The 15917-nt window shown below is 39.5% G+C and overlaps 1 protein-coding gene across 6 annotated transcripts; it reads left to right on the top strand.

The window, feature by feature from the left end:
- The first annotated feature begins 204 nt into the window (after positions 1–204).
- LOC148651933 (P-selectin-like) lies at positions 205–15514 on the top strand. 6 transcript variants are annotated; one of them, XM_088598266.1, is made up of 23 exons: positions 212–527; positions 1194–1272; positions 1559–1948; positions 3752–3856; positions 4255–4440; positions 4997–5182; positions 5293–5478; positions 5571–5756; positions 6113–6298; positions 6990–7175; positions 7427–7612; positions 8039–8224; positions 8317–8502; positions 8754–8939; positions 9443–9628; positions 9721–9906; positions 10276–10461; positions 10887–11072; positions 11165–11350; positions 12505–12690; positions 13294–13416; positions 13599–13629; positions 13791–15514. In XM_088598266.1, exons 1-23 carry the CDS (start codon positions 525–527, stop codon positions 13840–13842), a joined length of 3759 nt encoding a protein of 1252 aa, XP_088454392.1. In that variant the 5' UTR covers positions 212–524; the 3' UTR covers positions 13843–15514. The 6 variants fall into 6 exon arrangements, with proteins under 6 accessions (XP_088454395.1, XP_088454396.1, XP_088454394.1 ...); XM_088598269.1 differs by lacking the exon at positions 8039–8224 and having other exon boundaries at positions 205–527; XM_088598268.1 differs by lacking the exon at positions 9443–9628 and having other exon boundaries at positions 211–527.
- Positions 15515–15917: the final 403 nt, after the last annotated feature.

The raw sequence follows: 15917 nt of genomic DNA on the forward strand, positions 1-15917 counted from the left end.
GAGTTTTCCATTTTTTATTTTGTTTAAACTGCGGTGAAATCCATTTGTCATTCTACATAAAAGCCTAAGGAAGTCAGGAAACACTCATCATTTCCCTACTTAACAAAAGAACCAGTGTTCTTAATGTTCTTAATCCGTTAAAACTCAATCTATCAAATATAAGAGCAGATTCTTTTAAACTACGAGACATTTAGAAGACAATGGCTGAGAAGCAAAGCTGAAAATACTGTAAGCAGGGATCTTTTAGCGGGTACACATAAGCTCAATAGAGAAAGTAATTTATAAACTGAAACGTTTAAATTAGAATATGGTAATGGGTGCCTTTGAAGCTTCTACTGCCTGAAGACATTTATCAGTAGGATCAAACGTGATGTTTTTAAGGCTGTCATTATAATATTGTCAAAGTGTGCTTCTCTTGCAAAATCTTAGGTAGAAAGGAAGTTCAAGCAACACCCTTATGATCAGCTGCACAGCAGTGAAATTGCAAATAACTGAAGGAAGCCACTACCACATATCTTTACGAAATGGTAAGCCAACTTGTCTATGATTAATACTAAAAACAATAGTAGTGCATGAATTAAATTACATTTGGAAGAATAAGGAGAATATTTTATTTATTATAACATGCAGCCAAGACACCTTGGAGTCACATGAATTTTAAAAGTTTGCATAAAAATTAACAATGAAGATGAAGCATCAGATATACAACTGTCAGATGAAGTAATTGGAGTTATCAATGTTTTCAGTGATGTCTGTCGTTCCCTGACAATTGGTATTTTTAAATGAAAGCTTAATATTCCTGAAATGAACTGAAAAAAAACGACATTTATTGTTATGTTATGATACTAGGGTTCATTGCTTACACACCACCTATCACAGTTTTGTAGTTCTAAGACTGGGGGAAAAAATCCATCTTATAAACTTAAACCTATAAAAATCTAGATGCATAGCAAATCTATATAGTATATTAGATAACTGTATTACTGATGTACCATTTGAAGTGTATCTGCTATCTTTAAATGGTTTAAACCCTGTTAATATTTAATAACATAGAAGAAGGAAACACAACTTACAAACAAAAGAGGAGGTACTTCAGAAAATTAAATGTGTTCAACCTGGGTAATACATGCAAAAGAAATCTGGAATTTATTTTGTACTCATATTTGTTAAATGTTTATTTCTATTTCCAACAGATGCTGCACTTCTCATGCTGTCTAGACTGGATATTCCAGCTTGTAATGCAAGCTGTTACTATGCTTGTCATCAGTAATGGTGAGCTCTTGTAGCAAACTGTATAAATATTCCACATTACTATTATAGATACGACCAGGGAACATATACAGTAACTCATTAAGATGCCCTCGAGCTTTAATACGTTGAAAAAGGCATTATTTTTATTATCAGTGGTCATGATAAACTTATATAAATGCCTTACAGGAAGTATTGGTAATTTGTTCAAATAAAAAAAAAACTTTTTATCAGTGTGTCAGAAAATGTATGAAGATGTCTGCTTTTGAACGATTTGAATTTTGCACACAATTCTTCTGTTCTTTTTTAGATTTTAAGGGTGATACAGGGGTGCAGGCATGGACATATCACTACAATATCACCCCAAACATGGACTGGAATACTGCTAGTGACTGGTGCAAAAAATACTACACAAACATGGTAGCAATACAGAACCAAAGAGAAATCGCGTATCTTAATGAAATGTTGCCACCAAACGCAAACTATTACTGGATCGGAATTCGGAAAATCAATGACACCTGGACATGGATTGGTACCAACAAAGCTTTAACAAAAGAAACTGAAAACTGGGCTACGGGTGAACCGAATAACATAGGGAAATTTCAAGACTGCGTGGAGATTTATATAAAGCGAAAGTTGGATACTGCAAAGTGGAATGATGAGCGTTGCAACAGGAAAAAGGGAGTCATTTGTTTTAAAGGTAATTTGTAACTACAAAATAGGAGATTGCTGAATGACTGGCAAAACACTTATTAATTCACTGGGAAAGAAATATTTGAAAAAATTAAGTGCAGGCCTGTGAACTAGTATGCAATTTCTGCATTTGTATGCCATTGTATACATTTTACTTGCATGCAATAGAGCTAGCATACTAAAGTGCAAAAGCTGAAAATGTGTACCTTCTTCTATCTTTGGTACCTTCATCTATCTGAAGATAGATGCTCTTCAACCAGCAGCCATATCACCCTGAAACTCACAACTGGCAACCCACTGAAGCTAAGCAGGTGTGTCAGGTCAGTACCTGGATGGGCGCTCACCCTCCAGTCCATGTGGGTCCTAATGCCCCAATATAGTGATAGGGACACTATATTGTAAAAAGGCACCGTCCTTCAGATGAGACGCAAAACCGAGGTCCTGACTCTCTGTGGTCATTAAAAATCCCAGGGCATTTCTCGAAAAGAGTAGGGATGTAACCCTGGCGTCCTGGCCAAATTTCCCATTGGCCCTTACCAATCATGGCCTCCTAATAATCCCCATCTATGATTTGGCTTCATTACTCTGTTCTCCTCCCCACTGAGAGCTGGTGAGTGTTCTGGTGCACTATGGCTGCTGTCGCATCATCCAGCTGGGTACTGTACATTGGTGGTGGTAGAGGAGAGTCCCCATTACCTGAAAAGTTCTTTGAGTGTCCATAAACGCGCTATATAAGTGTAAGCAATTATTAATTCATTATTATTATCTTCATCATCATTGGTCTCAATGGTTGAATCCCCTATGCAATGGTGTTTCAAAACAGAAAGACAATTCATACCTTAACACGTATGTGACCCGGTATCATTTATTGTAATGAATTACATCACTGCTCCACACAGTCCATCCTCTTTGTAACATGCATTACAGCACCTCATACAGTTCATGGCACCTCAACTCTGGCAGAAGCTTTTTGTGGGGGGGACCTCATGGTCACTGGCACAACTTCAGTTTTAGGAGAGATCACATGTCAGAGAGCCAAACGGGTGAATTGCAAGTTGGCCAAAATCTGTATTCTCAGGGAAGATATGGTAGACATTCAAACCAAATTACTGATGGATCATGGCAACACAATCAACAATGTAACAAGCTAGAGAACCCCCTGAAACGCACTATTCTGACTCACTGTTCATTTAGTAGCAGTACTAAAATCTAAGATAACACGTTGCTTAGACCAGGCTGCACTTTAAGCCTGTACCACATCCTCAAACAGGCCAAGGTCTGCATTTTACTGCCCTCTTCTTCGAAATTTTATAGGACGGTCTCCTAGAATTACTATTTTAATAAATGTTGCAATAAAGTCTTACACAGCCTCCAAAAAACCTGTCACCATTATGGAATTATGTAACTTGAAAGTCAACGGAATTAATCTGTTGCCAAAGAAAAGGACAATGCAGAAAACCAATCCAGTTTAGTAAAATGATACCAGGTCACTCATTTTTTAAAATTAATTCCCTGTACTCTGTAAATACCAGAAAGAATTTAAGCCATCAGAAGACACATTTTGAATTATCATTGTAAGTCTCCAATACGGGTATAAGGGATCTCATTTGCTGTTCTGATTGATCTTGTTGCCTCTCTTTATTACTTTCAGGAGAGTGAAGGTCTTGCTGCTTCTTGTGAGTAGAAGGCAAGATAGCACATGCACACATGTTCATTTAGTAAATCGCAAGTTTCATCTCCTTTACCATCTCCATCATTTATGCTTCACCTCTTCCTCTTCAGCCCTGTCCATTTGTTCTCTTCCACACAGCGTCTTGCACTGAGTCCTCCTGCAGCCCCTGGGGAGAATGTGTGGAAACGATAGGGAGCTACACATGTCAGTGCTTTGAGGGATTCGAGGGACCATACTGTGAAGGTCAGAGATCTTTATGGTTTTTATGCTATCCAGGATCTGAGTGAATCCACTACGAATTTAAGCCATCACTGGAAAGGGCTCCACAGAGGCTCAAAACTAAAAAGAATCTTTATTTCCCACCAGGAATTCTTTAAGGATCTAATCTTCTCAGATCCCTTGGTACTCTTGATGTATTAAATATTTATGGTAGACAGTAAGGACCTACTTATTGATAACACCAATCAGTGGCTTTACCATTAACAACGCACATTTTGTATTTTTATACGCCAAGCCATTTCGTGTCCACGTTTTTGCATTTTTTGTGACTCGCATCGCTGTGATAAAACCACAGCAGTCTTGTTCACGGATGGGGAAGGTTTGCAGGTAATGACGGTTTTCTTGCTTTCCTGACCCTGCAGCTGTGGGATGTGAGGTCTTGCAAGCTCCTGCCCACGGCACCATGAACTGTACCCACATCTTCAAGCCTTTTCACTTCAACTCCACCTGTGCGTTCCAGTGTGCCCGGGGCTATGAGCTGCGTGGGTCTCAGCACCTGCGCTGCCAGGCTTCTGGGGCATGGACCGCAGACACTCCAGCATGCCAGGGTATGAGGAACATCTCAGATCTGTGGTCTTGTCAGTCTTCAAAACTATCACCCCCTAACTTTTCTAATCATTTAAATTCCAAGAACCAATAAACAGTGAAAACTGAAAGTTTAGACGAGCAATACTTAATGGACAGCAGGGACACCAATATATAAAAGCATACTTTACACCCTTAATTTATTCTGTTTCACAGCACTGGGATTCCTGGTTTGAATTACTGAGTATAGGATATGATGTCCGTCAGAACTGCTGGCTGTCGCTTTTAGGGATTTGCTGTTAATTTACCATAAGGAAGCACTTTGTGCACATGGTTCCAGTGCTATCTCTGAAAACAAAACCAGTTTTTCACATGTAGTGATGTGTACTCTGCTAAACTATATTGTTCTTATTTTGTTTTAGTAAATTCGTACTCAGAAATCTTTCAGTTTTCTTTTAGAGTTTTCTGTAAAAAAATGAGAGATTTTTTTGTGATGGTTTGAATAACCTGTGGAATTATCAGCCATGCTTGAAAATTGAAAACAAGCTCACCGCCAATAACGATGTTTGTTTATTGTAGCTGTGAAATGTGAAGTGCTGACTACTCCATCTCATGGCATCATGGACTGTGAGCACCTGATCGCACCCTTCAGCTACTCGTCGTCTTGCAGGCTGGGCTGTAAAGAAGGATTTCTTCTGAATGGGTCAAACTCTACTCAGTGTACAGCACAAGGGCTGTGGACTGAGACAACTCAAAACTGTCAAGGTAACTCATTGTTCATTTACATAAGGAGCAAAAACAAAGGGGGAAGCTGAGAAAGTAGCTCTGTGTGCTCTTTATCCTTGTGCCCATGACTTTTTCCAATATTGTTGCAGCTCTTAAATGTACCACATTACAAACTCCTCAGCACAGCGCTATGAACTGCTCTCACCCATATGGAGAGTTTAGCTTCAACTCCAGCTGTGAGATAGTCTGTGAAGAAGGGTTTCTCCTGAGTGGAGCCAACTTCATACAGTGTACATCACAAGGACAGTGGACTGACAGCACTCCAGTCTGTCAAGGTAAAACCCCACGGTTTGTAAATAACCCACATCTAATTTTAGTTCAGCCCTTCCTGCTATTGTCTCTTGCATGTGTGATTTTGTCGTTCCAGCTCATGAATGTGCCCCACTAAGGGCTCCAGACAGGGGGCTGATGAACTGCTCTCATCCCCATGAGGAGTTCAGGTTTGGTTCCAGGTGCGAGCTGGACTGTGAGGAAGGCTTTGTACTGAGAGGTTCAAACACACTGCAGTGTACTGCATCTGGACTGTGGACACACACACTGCCCTCTTGCCAGGGTGAGTTCAATCAACAATCACACTCTGGAGTGGAAAATAATAGTGGGTAGATACCAGCAAATGACACAGCCTTTTTTCTGCCTTACAAAATGTTTGATACGTAAGTATTGGGTATATTTAAATAATTAGACCTATAATTAGGTCTAAATATGCTAAATATATATTAATAAATATGCCAAAATAAAAAATTCTGAGCCTATACATCACACATAAGAGTTATCACACATAGATGTAAATTCTGAAAAAAACTGATGGCGTTCACAGTTTAGATAGCTGTAACACCTAAATATTGCATATAAAATATACCTCCTAAAATACGTCTTGAAAAGTGAAGCTTTCCCTTATCCTCTTTCCAGCTGTGAAATGTGAAGAGCTCACCGCTCCCTCTCACGGTATCATGGACTGTCAGCATCCCATAGAGAACTTCAGCTACACATCATCTTGCAAGCTGGGCTGTGCTGAGGGCTTTCTGCTAAATGGAGCAAATGCTACCCAGTGCACTTCACAAGGGCTGTGGACTGAGAGGATTCCTGTCTGTCAGGGTAAAACACTAGTTTTCTTACTGCTTATGGGAGAAAACCTTTCTCCATAGCCAAGACAGACCTCTTCTGAGGTTCTAAGAGAAGATTCAAATTTATTTTTATCATCCGACTTCCAGAACACTTCATTTGTTTTTCCAGAGAAAGAATCTGCCTTCCTTGGAGCAAATTGGGAAATGGTGGATAGTATACACTGTTCCAAACAACCTCTACTCTAAACGTATTTAAAAACTTTTGCATGGAGAGTTTGACTTTTCAATAGCAAATATCTTTCCTTAAACTATGGTTAACCCAAATGAGTCTCTCCTCTTTTAATCCACCTCATTCTCAATTAATTCAATTGAGCCACTAATTTTCTAAATGGAACCAATTAAGCATTCTTTTCCACTTTTCAGCAAGTGGTCTTCAAAGTGTCCTACAAAGCCTGCAGGAGAGTTTCTCCCCAAATAAAGGCATACCTATTGCAGATTACAACCCACTCCATTGAGACACTCTGATAAGAAAGGATATTGTTCCTGTCAGCATGATTGTTATATGCATAAAAAATACAAATTCCTGTGTATATTATTTTTTGTTTTTAAAAAATTATTTGTTTGGGTGTTTGCCAACAGAAGGCAATGCTTTTCGCATGCACCATATTTTGAGAATGGTCAATGTTGAAAATATTTCAAACTCATCTTTTATATTTCTCCAGCTCATGAATGTGCCCCACTAATGGCTCCAGACAGGGGGCTGATGAACTGCTCTCATCCCCATGGGGAGTTCAGGTTTGGTTCCAGGTGCGAGCTGGACTGTGAGGAAGGCTTTGTACTGAGAGGCTCAAACACACTGCAGTGTACTGCGTCTGGACTCTGGACACAGACACTGCCCTCCTGCCAGGGTGAGTTCAATCAACACTCACACTCTGTTCTGGGAGAAGAACAGTGAATAGACACCAAGAAACAGCAGCATTTGATATAGCAAAGCTCTGACTCAAGCTGCACTGCACACGAAACAAGTTTCTTACTAGTTTCTGGTCTTATAAAACATCAGGAGCGTTTGGATAGGAACTTGTATCAGTTGCAATTCTTGAGTTATTTCATGAGCAGTATGCACAATAAAAGCAGCTTACTGTCTGCGATGTGTTTCCAGCTGTGAAATGTGAAGAGCTCGCCGCTCCCTCTCACGGTATCATGGACTGTCAGCATCCCATAGAGAACTTCAGCTACACATCATCTTGCAGGCTGGGCTGTGCTGAGGGCTTTCTGCTAAACGGAGCAAATGCTACCCAGTGCACTTCACAAGGGCTGTGGACTGAGAGGATTCCTGTCTGTCAGGGTAAACCAAACTCTGAACCGCATATTAAAAAATATCAGAGTGGCCAAATTCATATTTTCAATTCTGTCTATTTTATTTGAAGATGCAGGAGTGTTCGAATATTCCTTCAACTACCTGGTTGTGTCTATCTTTGTCTAGGAATTTTAAAGGCGCTTTGATCTTCCTCCATGCTGCTCCCCTTGGAGCTGTATTTGTGAGTTAACGTCTCCCCCTAGTGGTGTGAAAATACATTATTTTTTGATTCCATCAATAGAACACTCTTGAAACACGTCAGGGTTAGTCGAGCAGGTTTATTTGGGTACCAGTTGAATACATACTGGCTTGGACTGTTTTGGAAAGCGGTGTCGCTCCTTCAGCTTTCAGGCTAATTGTATTAGAAGACAAATCTCGACTTTAACATTATCTGTAATTTAAATATCATTTCAGCTCATAAATGTACCTCACTAAGAGTGCCTCAGCACAGCGCTATGAACTGCTCTCACCCATATGGAGAGTTTAGCTTCAACTCCAGCTGTGAGATAGTCTGTGAAGAAGGGTTTCTCCTGAATGGAGCCAACTTCATACAGTGTACATCACAAGGGCAGTGGACTGACAGCACTCCAGTCTGTCAAGGTAAAACCCCACGGTTTGTAAATAACCCACATCTCATATTAGTTCAGCCCTTCCTGCTATTGTCTCTTGCATGTGTGATTTTGTCGTTCCAGCTCATGAATGTGCCCCACTAAGGGCTCCAGACAGGGGGCTGATGAACTGCTCTCATCCCCATGGGGAGTTCAGGTTTGGTTCCAGGTGCGAGCTGGACTGTGAGGAAGGCTTTGTACTGAGAGGCTCAAACACACTGCAGTGTACTGCGTCTGGACTCTGGACACAGACACTGCCCTCCTGCCAGGGTGAGTTCAATCAACACTCACACTCTGTTCTGGGAGAAGAACAGTGAATAGACACCAAGAAACAGCACCATTTGGTATAGCAAAGCTCTGACTCAAGCTGCACTGCACACGAAACAAGTTTCTTACTAGTTTCTGGTCTTATAAAACATCAGGAGTGTTTGGATAGGAATTTGTGTCAGTTGCAATACTTGAGTTATTTCATGAGCAGTATGTACAATAAAAGCAGCTTACTGTCTGCGATGTGTTTCCAGCTGTGAAATGTGAAGAGCTCGCCGCTCCCTCTCACGGTATCATGGACTGTCAGCATCCAATAGAGAACTTCAGCTACACATCATCTTGCAGGCTGGGCTGTGCTGAGGGCTTTCTGCTAAACGGAGCAAATGCTACCCAGTGCACTTCACAAGGGCTGTGGACTGAGAGGATTCCTGTCTGTCAGGGTAAACCAAACTCTAAACCGCATATTAAAAAATATCGGAGTGGCCAAATTCATATTTTCAATTCTGTCTATTTTATTTGAAGATGCAGGAGTATTCGAATATTCCTTCAACTACCTGGTTGTGTGTATCTTTGTCTGGGAATTTTAAAGGCGCTTTGATCTTCCTCCACGCTGCTCTCCTTGGAGCTGTATTTGTTTGTTAACGTCTCCCCCTAGTGGTGTGAAAAGACAAGATTTTTTTAAATCCATCCATAGGTCACGCGAAACAAATCAGGGTTTGTCAAGTCAGTCCTCACATAGATTCATGAAAGCTAAGAATGATCCATATTCAATCAAACTTTGATGTTACCATCTTAATTTATGGATAGAAAAGGCATTTTTCATATTAGAACTATTGTAGAAGGACATATTGGTGAGTCGTGTCCTTTCTTTGCCTTTCAGGCTAATTGTATTAGAAGACAAATCACGACTTTAACATTATCTTTAATTTAAATATCATTTCAGCTCATAAATGTACCTCACTAAGAGCTCCTCAGCACAGCGCTATGAACTGCTCTCACCCATATGGAGAGTTTAGCTTCAACTCCAGCTGTGAGATAGTCTGTGAAGAAGGGTTTCTCCTGAATGGAGCCAATTTCATACAGTGTACATCACAAGGGCAGTGGACTGACAGCACTCCAGTCTGTCAAGGTAAAACCCCACGGTTTGTAAATAACCCACATCTCATATTAGTTCAGCCCTTCCTGCTATTGTCTCTTGCATGTGTGATTTTGTCATTCCAGCTCATGAATGTGCCCCACTAAGGGCTCCAGACAGGGGGCTGATGAACTGCTCTCATCCCCATGAGGAGTTCAGGTTTGGTTCCAGGTGCGAGCTGGACTGTGAGGAAGGTTTTGTACTGAGAGGCTCAAACACACTGCAGTGTACTGCGTCTGGACTGTGGACACACACACTGCCCACCTGCCAGGGTGAGTTCAATCAACACTCACACTTTGGAGTGGAAAACAATAGTGCATAGATACAGTACCAGCAAATGACACAGCCTTTCCTTTTTTCTTCCTTACAAAATGTTTGATACGTCAGTATTGGGTATATTAAAATAATTAGACCTATAATTAGGTCTAAATATGCTAAATAAATATATATTAATAAATATGCCAAAATAAAAACTTCTGAGCCTATACATCACACATAAGAGTTATCACACATACATGTAAATTGTGAAAAAACTGATGGCGTTCACAGTTTAGATAGCTGTAACACCTAAATATTGCATATAAAATATACCTCCTAAAATACGTCTTGAAAAGTGAAGCTTTCCCTTATCCTCTTTCCAGCTGTGAAATGTGAAGAGCTCACCGCTCCCTCTCACGGTATCATGGACTGTCAGCATCCCATAGAGAACTTCAGCTACACATCATCTTGCAAGCTGGGCTGTGCTGAGGGCTTTCTGCTAAACGGAGCAAATGCTACCCAGTGCACTTCACAAGGGCTGTGGACTGAGAGGATTCCTGTCTGTCAAGGTAAAGTATGAACTGGATATTAAAAAATATCCGTGCAGCCAAATCCGTATTTTTCAATACTGTCTATTTTATTTGAAGATGCAGGAGTGTTCGAATATTCCTTTAACAACCTGGTTGTTTGTATCTTTGTTTAGGATTTTTATATGAGCTTTGAACTTCTTCCTCCATGCTGCTCCCCTTGGAGCTGTATTTGTGAGTTAACGTCTCCCCCTAGTGGTGTGAAAATACATTATTTTTTGATTCCATCAATAGAACACTCTTGAAACACGTCAGGGTTAGTCGAGCAGGTTTATTTGGGTACCTGTTGAAGACATACTGGCTTGGACCGTTTTGGAAAGCGGTGTCGCTCCTTCAGCTTTCAGGCTAATTGTATTAGAAGACGAATCTCGACTTTAACTTTATTCATCATTTAAATATCATTTCAGCCCATAAATGTACCTCACTAAGAGTGCCTCAGCACAGCGCTATGAACTGCTCTCACCCATATGGAGAGTTTAGCTTCAACTCCAGCTGTGAGATAGTTTGTGAAGAAGGGTTTCTCCTGAGTGGAGCCAACTTCATACAGTGTACATCACAAGGGCAGTGGACTGACAGCACTCCAGTCTGTCAAGGTAAAACCCCACGGTTTGTAAATAACCTGCATCTCATATGAGTTCAGCCCTTCCTGCTATTGTCTCTTGCATGTGTGATTTTGTCGTTCCAGCTCATGAATGTGCCCCACTAAGGGCTCTAGACAGGGGGCTGATGAACTGCTCTCATCCCCATGAGGAGTTCAGGTTTGGTTCCAGGTGCGAGCTGGACTGTGAGGAAGGCTTTGTACTGAGAGGCTCAAACACACTGCAGTGTACTGCGTCTGGACTGTGGACACACACACTGCCCTCCTGCCAGGGTGAGTTCAATCAACACTCTGACTCTCTATGGACTGCAACAGTTTCGTGAACGTTAATAAATAAAATAATGAAGTCTCCTATTCTTCAGGTCAATTTGTACTGCCTTACCTGATTGAATAGGGTGTGGTGTGTCTTCCACAAGGTTTTTTATTTTTATTTTTTCAGCCCAGTCCCATTCCATTCTGGTAATAAAGACTTCAGCTGAAGCTGTAATGAGGGCAGTGGTTAGTTGGACTGAACTAGTTATACCAGTTTCAGTTGGATTGAGATCTGGGAATCTTTCTGCCCAGGGAAGGAGATGGAAGTCAGTCTAATGCTCCTCACACCAGCCACCCAAAGACATTGCCTGTAAACAGCACACAACTGAGAAAACAGCAATGAACGTAGTTGCCTACTTCACAAAAGGTGGACTTATATCGGTGTCTAAAAGGTTGTTGTGACCTGGGTCCATCTGGACCCAGTTTATTATGATATAGATGTCCAGTACGACATCACACAGTTTGTTAGCATGTACAGTAGCAGAATGTTCAGTCACTCAGTGAGTTTTTCACTCTTCTACATATACTGGAATACTCGCAACAAGTGAACAGCTGGCAGCATGGTGGTGCAGTAGTTACAGTGCTGCTCTGCAGTGCGGGGGCCCTGTATTCAAGTCTGAAGCTGGGGTGCTATCTGTGTGGAGTCTGTATGTTCTCCTCATGTTCAGATAGCTTTCCTATGGACGCTCTGATTCTCTCCCACAGTTAAAGACATACTGGTACGTTCGTTGGCTGTTGGAAAAACTGGCCCTGGTGTGAGTGTGTGCGCGTTTGTGTCTATGTGTGCCTAGAGATGGACTGTTGTCCTGTCCAGGGCGTACCCTGGCTTGCACCCACTGCTTGCCAGGTTAAGCTCCAGCTCCGCCGCTACCCTGTACTGGATAAAGCAGTTAGTAAATGGATGGATTATTATATAATATACATTGCATAATATGTTATCATATAGTAATCATAGATTGTTATTTTTAGATTATATAATATAATGGAAGTAAACAGCCTGTTTCTCATTTACAGTATAACCTTAAAAACAATTACAGCAACAATGAAAAACATAAATTGTTCACTCTTCCTAAATGCAATGACGTTTCAAGTCCTTTTCTGAATTTCTTTTTCAGTTATTGAGTGTAAAGCACTGCTAGTATGGTGGCCACTGATAATAAACTGCTCTCATCCGCTGGGGAACTTCAGTTTCAGATCGAAGTGTGACTTTAGCTGTAGCGAGGGCTACAGGTTGAATGGAACGAAAGAAACATCTTGTAACTCATTTGGGTTTTGGAGTGACCTGCAGCCTTCCTGTGAAGGTATATATACTGTGTAACTGAACTGCTTTCTCACTTAGCTACTCATTTTCTTGCACTTAAGTAGTCAGATATGATCATTTAACTTATCATTTCCTCACCATTTCCTTACAAAGAGGTTTCACTTCCAGACTACATTCATCAGTGATGCATTGAACTACCTGTAGTTATCAGAACTACTCAATTGCGGAACACCTTTCAAACCTGTTCAAGACTCATCCATTTAGACATCACCTGTGATCTCTTAGCTCTCAGCTGCAGTCTTCAGTGTATCCTTGCTTCTCAGGCTGCTAGTGTGAGTTGCTTCTTGCTCCTGCTAATTGTACACAAGTCTGCATTTCCATGTTGCTTGATGTCCACACTATCAATTTACTGTTTTAAATTGTACTGTTCATGTTGTCCTGGGCGCATTTTGCATAGTATAAGTATATGATTGTTACTTAATTTATATGTTCTACGTCACCCTGGATAAGGGCACCTGCAAAAGCAAATGAATAATATTCCATTATTTACAGAATTGTAGGGAAAGAATACAACGTAATCTTTAAGACCTGAAATTATTACATAAAACGAATGCGCATTTAAGGTAAATGTGCTTTATTTCAGCGCTGGAAATTCCTATTGGGATGGCAATGTTGATTTACACAGGAGTGGGTGCTGGAGCAGGACTCTCTCTGCTCCTTTTGAGTGGAGGACTTTTCTTCATTGTAAAACGCCTTTCCAGGAGAGGTAAGGGCAATGCAAACTTTCATGCACATTGTAATAATTAAGATTGAATTATGTGGTTTGCCTGATAAAATAGTAAAAATGTGGTTTAGATAAAAAAGAATAAGGTTTGTAAAAACAGCGTGCATTTTCAAGTTGGAAACATTGATGAAATTGATATTTTATTGATGTGTATTTACTTTTAGGTTCACGTGACAATAAACTTTATCCTAACAGGTAAGATACTGTACAGCTGATTTTCTTTTACCTTGATATTTGCATTAAACATTTGTCTAAATATTTAATGTCCATGAAATGAAATATGATATAAATGACTGCTGGAAGAGGCAGTGATCTGATATTTTGCTTTAAATATTTTGTCATTACTGTTCATACAGGAATAATTCTGTTATGGAAGAACTGGAAAACCCTGCTTTTGAGGCAATGTGAAAATATAGCAGAAGAATCGTTGATGAAATGAGAAAATGCATGATCTTTGCTTTGGTTGTGTATCCTCAACAGTCTTGTTTTATTGTTTTTATGTTTTCTGTGTTTAAATGTTTGTATATTGTTTTCTGCAAATACAACCCTATATGCAGATATCTTGAACAGAGTCTCATACTTCTTAATTCATGCCTATCACATTCATTTGTTTTACACACCGCATTTAAGGGTAGGGGGTACAGTTCGTGCCCAGATTTGCTTTTTTTAAATTGCTTCAAATATTTGTTTTGCCAAAAATAATGCAAAGAAATTTCGAGTGAGATTAGAAAACCCAACAGCAACAGCCCAAGCTTCAGGTAACTAAATGTTTCTTACTGCTGCTCAGGTTTACCTGTTAAAAGCATTGTATGGGGTATAAATATTCATAACTATCTGGCTAATAATGTTTAATTATGAAAATATCCTGTAGGGCTGCTTTTACAAAATGGCCTCATCTGTCTGTGCTATGAACCAGCATGACGCCAATTATAACATTTATAAGACAGAGGGTTTATAGCCAATTGTTGGCACAGAAACCCACAATAAATAACGGACCAACAGAAGGACTGCTGTTCAGTTATTTTCAGAATAATAATTAGGTTATTGCTGCCTGCTGTTTGAGCTGTTAGGAGTTTACCATAACTTTTTCAAACTTACTCGAGGGCAGTACTTTACAACACATTGTGTTTCTTCTCCATCAATAATAAAACATTAGTTTTTGGAATTAGTACAGGTGAAGGTCTTCAGCCTTTCCTTGAACATTTTTAAGATTTTCTTCCCGCTGTTACAGTAAGGTTTACTTAATGATGTTAATTATTTAACCCACAGGGGACAACAAACCACACTGAGAGCAATTTCGTTCTTATTCCCTACATAGATGTTGTCAGATACAATTCAGCTTATGGTGTACAATGTCTATACATTTTGGACTAATTAGTGTTCCAAGTTAAACAGTGTTCTCTTCCTTCCTGTGACACATTTGCCAATAGCTGCATATATTTTTGTGATTTGAATTTAGTGCATTTGGTAGAAGTAGTAACACTGTTATAAAATGACATCAAATACAGTAAGTGAATTTAGAGTTCTGAACAACTGACGAAGTTACTGTCCTAATTATGAAAAGCATTGATTAAAATGTGTTAAATATTTGTAAATTATGGATTTAAAATCATTCTTAATAATTACTGTCCATTTATTCACAGAATGTTGACATCTTTAAAAATGGCAAAAAATACATTAAATTTACAAAATTACATTAAAATACAAACATTTCATTAAAATCCATTAATATATCCATGTACTGTTAGTAATGCATGAGATATTTTGATATTTAATTGCCTTTTTTGATATATATTGCAATTAGCCAGCTCTTCTGTGGGTTTTATGCAGATTTTTGGAATTGTGCCTCTTTTCTAAACCATTTTGTTGTACAAAGTTTGGCAATGGTTTTGGTGTTTATGCCCTAGAATGGTATTTACAGTATGTCTGTTAGGGTTTTCGTGCACTTGCAGTATGCTTAGAACTATTGTATATGTGATTAAGAACTAAAATAATTACATGACTATAAGATTTTACTAGAAAACAGTTATTTTCAAGAAAACATTATGTTCTTATATTAAATTACTTTCTTTTAAAAGCATTATTTGTTTTTAATGATTTATGCGTACATATTAGTAATGAAGCTATAATATAGTTTAAAGTTTATATTAGGTTTAATTCCATAATGCAGCTGCTGTAGAACTACTGTACTGTAACATTGTCTGAATACACAATGTGACAGACAGTTCAGATTGTTCCTGGTCAGTGAATTGCAGTCTTATTGTCCAGCTTTGATTCCATGGAAAGAAATTTGAGATGAGCCAAAAAGTTCATAGCAAGGGCAAGGAGGTAAAACTTATTAAGAGAAAAAAATGCTTCATATTTGTGTGTCATACAGAGCCTTTATTCTGTCATAGTCTTCTGATGTCTGAACCCCCTGTATAAGTACATTCCAACAATTAGGATCAAGACTGAACATGGGTGGTCTTTGTAAAGGAAAGGTC

This window comes from Lepisosteus platostomus, chromosome 11 (genome assembly GCF_059453375.1).
Source record: "Lepisosteus platostomus isolate fLepPlt1 chromosome 11, fLepPlt1.hap1, whole genome shotgun sequence".
Classification (NCBI taxonomy): domain Eukaryota; kingdom Metazoa; phylum Chordata; class Actinopteri; order Semionotiformes; family Lepisosteidae; genus Lepisosteus; species Lepisosteus platostomus.